Genomic DNA, 5,687 nt, shown 5'->3' with positions numbered 1-5,687 from the left:
TTGCAACCCCACACCTGTATACTAGTACAGTCAGTTTTGGAACCTCACACCTGTATACTTGTACAGTCCGTGTTGGAACCCCACACCTGTATACTTGTACAGTCAGTGCTGGAACCCCACACCTGTATACTAGTACAGTCAGTGTTGGAACCTCACACCTGTACACTAGTACAGTCCGTGTTGGAACCCCACACATGTATACTAATACAGTCAGTGTTGGAACCCCACACCTGTATACCAGTACAGTCAGTGTTGCAAACCCACACCTGTATACTAGTACAGTCAGTGTTGGTACCCCACACCTGTATACCAGTACAGTGAGTGTTGGAACCCCATACCTGCATACCAGTACAGTCAGTGTTGGAACCCCACACCTGTATACCAGTGCAGTCAGTGTTGGAACCCCACACCTGTATACAAGTACAGTCAGTGTTGGAACCCCACACCAGTATACTAGTACAGTCAGTGTTGGAACCTCACACCTGTATACTAGTACAGTCAGTGTTGCAACCCAACACCTGTATACTAGTACAGTCAGTGTTGGAACCCCACACCTGTATACTAGTACAGTCAGTGTTTGAACCCCACACCTGTATACCAGTACAGTCACTATTGCAACCCCACACCTGTATACTAGTACAGTTAGTGTTGCAACCCCACACCTGTATACTAGTACAGTCAGTGTTGGTACCCCACACCTGTATACCAGTACAGTGAGTGTTGGAACCCCATACCTGCATACCAGTACAGTCAGTGTTGGAACCCCACACCTGTATACCAGTGCAGTCAGTGTTGGAACCCCACACTTGTATACAAGTACAGTCAGTGTTGGAACCCCACACCTGTATACTAGTACAGTCAGTGTTGGAACCTCACACCTGTATACTAGTACAGTCAGTGTTGCAACCCAACACCTGTATACTAGTACAGTCAGTGTTGGAACCCCACACCTGTATACTAGTACAGTCAGTGTTTGAACCCCACACCTGTATACCAGTACAGTCACTATTGCAACCCCACACCTGTATACTAGTACAGTTAGTGTTGCAACCCCACACCTGTATACTTGTACAGTCAGTGTTGGAACTCCACACCTGTATACTAGTACAGTCAGTGTTGCAACCCAACACCTGTATACTAGTACAGTCAGTGTTGGAACCCCACACCTGTATACTAGTACAGTCAGTGTTTGAACCCCACACCTGTATACCAGTACAGTCACTATTGCAACCCCACACCTGTATACTAGTACAGTTAGTGTTGCAACCCCACACCTGTATACTAGTACAGTCAGTTTTGGAACCTCACACCTGTATACTTGTACAGTCCGTGTTGGAACCCCACACCTGTATACTTGTACAGTCAGTGCTGGAACCCCACACCTGTACTAGTACTGTCAGTGTTGGAACCTCACAGTGTTGGAACCTCTAGTATTCTACCCAGAATTGACAAAGCCCAGTTTAACACAACAGCAACTAGTTTCAACTCATCCTTACAGTCATTATGTGAAGACACAGCGGATGTGCACTTTATACAAAACAATCTACTTGACGCAACTAACAATATTAAATCGTACTTGTACGAAGACAAAGTGCACCTAAATGACAGAGGAACTAAATTCCTAGTCACCAACTTCAAACGTAATATATATCAGACCATCATAAAACGTACAAATGCTACAGAGCAAAGAATGGATCAAGGCAAATCACAAGATTCCGATTTTAACACCAACCCTTTGGGCCAGCAAAACACTAAACACAACATGGAGCGAAACAATTTTCACAGAAACAAAGAGCAAACAACACTCAACAGAAGAAAACACAGTAGACAATATTCATTACTTGATGACCTACTTACCAGCCTGGCGAGCTATATAAAAAAACAATAGATTCAATGAACTCACTCCAAAAAATTCTCATTTTAGAAAACATTTTCTGACCTAGAATTCAGGTATTGTGTGCTTTCAATGTATTTTTTTTTTTTTTTTTTATATATGATGAATGTTGCTAATAAGCCCTCCCTTAAATGTACTTCCTGGAACATTCATGGTAGTTTAGATCTCAAAATTAGAGATAATAACTTTTTAGATCTTATTAGTGACTTTGATATTATTAGTCTGGTGGAAACCAAAACGGGTGCAGATTCCTGTATCCAATTGCCAAATTTTTGCCATTTTCATTCATTTCGAGCTGATAAACACAAAAAAGCCCGCTCTAACTCGGGAGGAATCGTTGTCTATTTCAGAAACACTTTAAAAAAGGGCATTAAACAAGTGAAGAGTGGAAGTGATGATTTTCTCTGGCTGCTCCTAGACAAAGAATTTTTTAATCTTGACGAGGATATTTATTACGGCACCATTTATCTTGGCCCGCAGTATTCAAGTATTTTTAAATGGAAAGACGCAAATTTATTTCAAGTATTGGAGGATGATATTAATAGATATTCAAAACGTGGTTCAGTTATTCTATCAGGCGATTTCAATGCCAGAACCAAAAACATTATGGAATTGACCTCTTTCAGTAAAATTAACTATCAGTCATCTGCTCCAAATATTAACATTAGAAAAAGGGCATCTCAAGACTTGGCAGTAAAAAATCATTATGGTGACTCATTGTTGGATCTATGTTTATCCGCAGAACTAACCATCCTCAATGGTAGATGTATAGGAGATAAAACTGGCAAGTACACTTGTCATCAAACTAAAGGCAGCAGTGTAGTTGACTACACTATTGTTAGCAATAATCTATTTAACAAAATTAATCTATTCTATGTTCACCCTCTTAATTTATTACTCTCAGATCACTGCCAAATAACTTTTCATCTTCAAACAAATGCAATTTACACAAATAATATTTCGAAAATAACACACTCCCACAGTGATAAATTTGTACATGAAACTGACACTTACATTTGGAATAGCGAGTCAAATTTGATAATCAACCTAACGCTACAAAGCAGAGATATTACAAATTTAATTAATAACTTTAACATTAAACATTTTGACAATACACAACAATCAATTGATGAGGCAAATACTATGCTCTCAAGTATTTACATTGAAGCAGCTGGCAGATGTCTGAAAAAACATATCAGGAGAAAACCAAAAAAAACTAAATGTAAACCAAAATGGTTCAACAAGGACCTATATAATCTAAAGAAAGAAATTTTGGGTATCTGCAGTAAATTTAGTGCAAACCCATACAACATTAAACTGAGAGAAAAATGCTACAGTCTGAAGAGGGAATACAAGCGGCTAATAAAAAAGAAAAAGAGAGATTTTAAAAATGATATATTGAACAAGCTCGAAAGTTTTAGTAAATCAAACCCCAGTGAGTACTGGAATTTATTAAGAGAGCTAAAAGACACCAAAATAAATAATGACTCTGATAATGTTGACAGTCAAACCTGGTTTGAACATTTTAGGAAACTGAGTAAAGAAACAAGTAATACAATGAGCGAAAACTCATTGCAGCTACAACTAAAAAATCATGAATCACTCTCTCTACCTAAAGCCAACTTAGACAAGTACATCTCACAATTAGAAATCCAAAATGCTATAACTAAACTCAAAAATAAAAAAGCTCCAGGCGCAGATAAAATTACCAATGAAATGATCAAGGCCAGCAGGAACCCACTAATAAAACCACTACAAAAACTATTCAATTTAATCCTGCAGAGTGGATACATCCCTAATCGCTGGAATTTAGGTATGATCACTCCTATTTTCAAAAAAGGAGACAAAACAAATCCAAACAATTACAGAGGCATCACACTTCTTAATAGTGTCAGTAAACTTTTCACCTCCATTCTTAAGCAACGGCTTTTGAAACATCTAAAGGAAAACAACACAATTATCAGAGAACAAATAGGATTCATGCCAAACTGTAGCACCAAAGACCATTTATTTGTCCTCATACAACTAACCACAAAATACCTGAGCAACAAAAAGACTTTGTTTGCTTGTTTCATTGACTTCCAGAAAGCCTTTGATTCCATCTGGCATCTAGGTCTCTTCTGGAAACTTATCCAAAGTGGTATTACAGGTAAATTCTACAACATCATAAAATCCATTTATCTGAACTCAACAGGATGTGTTAAACTTAAACAGTGTGTAACAGACAGCTTCACAATTAATAGAGGAATTAGACAAGGGGATGGACTCAGCCCACTCCTTTTCAATATCTATGTAAATGACATTAAAACACCATTAGACTTGGCTCGTAATGACCCACCAAGTCTCCTAAACACAAGTCTCCCATGTCTGCTATATGCAGACGACCTTGTAGTATTATCCCAATCACATACTGGCTTACAAAATGCCATAAATTCTCTTGAAACTTACTGTCAGAAATGGAAACTCAATATTAATATCTCTAAGTCAAAAATCATCATGTTTAGTAGGTCAAAAAAATCACAGGACAAACTAAAATTCTATGTTGATGGAAAGGAACTTGAAAATACAAAAACCTACACATACCTCGGCATTAAACTACACAAATCAGGTAAATTCATCGGAGCACAAGAAGACCTCAGAGCTAGAGCAATGAAGGCATGTTTCAAAATGAAACAAATGCTATTCTCAGAAAAACTAACTCCAATCAAAACATACTTTAAAATGTTCGATGCAATTGTAAAACCAATTATGCTTTACTGCAGTGAAATTTGGACGAGCGAGAACATCAATAAATCGCATCTAATGGCAAATCTGTCAACACCAATGGAAAAAGTACAAATACATTTCTGCAAATACCTTCTAAAAGTAAATAGCAAAGCAAGTAATTTGGCAAGCCTACTAGAGTTGGGAAGATATCCTCTCCTGGCATCAAGCTAAAAATATATGATCAAATATTGGATCAAAATTAATAATTCTAACCCAAATTCGCTAGTACATGAAGCTTACAATCTTGGGACACATCTTGATAAAAAAGGAAAAGACAACTGGGTAACAGACATAAAACAAATTTTAGAAAATTTAAATATGGGAAATATTTGGGAAAACCATAAATCTCTTGATGAAAAACAAATCACTGAAACAGTAACGCGCAAACTAGAACAATCCTTTGAAATACATAGTACAGAAACATTACACGATGACAATAAAGGTAAAAACCATAAAAACAAGTTACGAACCTATAGGAAAATTAAAACAGAATTTGCATATGAAAAATATCTCACCACAATCAAAAATCCAAATCATAGAGCAGCTATGACAAAACAAATCGAAAGGGGCAGATATAATAACATTTTAGCGGAGGACCGAATTTGCCCAGTTTGTGACAAACAGGAAATTGAAAACGAAAAACATTTTCTTCTCAATTGTGATTTATACAAGAAGGAACGAGAAATCATGATCAAGAATATTAAATACAATATAAGCAACTTGCGGACGGATGACGAAAAACTTACAAATATACTAAAAATTAAAAATGACAAAACAATCATTGAACTAGGAAAATTCATCCACACTTGTTTCAAATTACGACAAGAAAAAATCTTAAAATGCCAGTTGCCTCAACCAACCGCCAAATAATTTTATTTTATTTTTTATTTTCTATTGTCTTTGAATGTCTTGTGTTTTTTTTTTTTTTTTTTTTTTTTTTTTTGTTTGCTATCTTTTTTGTATTACTTTATTGTATTTTCAACTAAGATCCCACTCCGGGATACGGTTTCAATAAAGATTATTATTA

The 5,687-nt window shown here is 36.5% G+C and overlaps 1 protein-coding gene across 1 annotated transcript; it reads left to right on the top strand.

Moving 5' to 3' along the window:
* The first annotated feature begins 1,996 nt into the window (after positions 1–1,996).
* LOC146734691 (uncharacterized) lies at positions 1,997–4,697 on the top strand. The gene is made up of 2 exons (XM_085507602.1): positions 1,997–4,397; positions 4,657–4,697. The coding sequence occupies exons 1-2, from the start codon at positions 1,997–1,999 to the stop codon at positions 4,695–4,697; spliced, it is 2,442 nt and encodes an 813-aa protein (XP_085363728.1).
* Positions 4,698–5,687: the final 990 nt, after the last annotated feature.

Source organism: Saccoglossus kowalevskii, chromosome 14 (assembly GCF_978046115.1).
Source record: "Saccoglossus kowalevskii chromosome 14, keSacKowa6.1, whole genome shotgun sequence".
NCBI classification, from domain to species: domain Eukaryota; kingdom Metazoa; phylum Hemichordata; class Enteropneusta; family Harrimaniidae; genus Saccoglossus; species Saccoglossus kowalevskii.
This window is presented reverse-complemented; position numbering and strand designations above follow the sequence as displayed.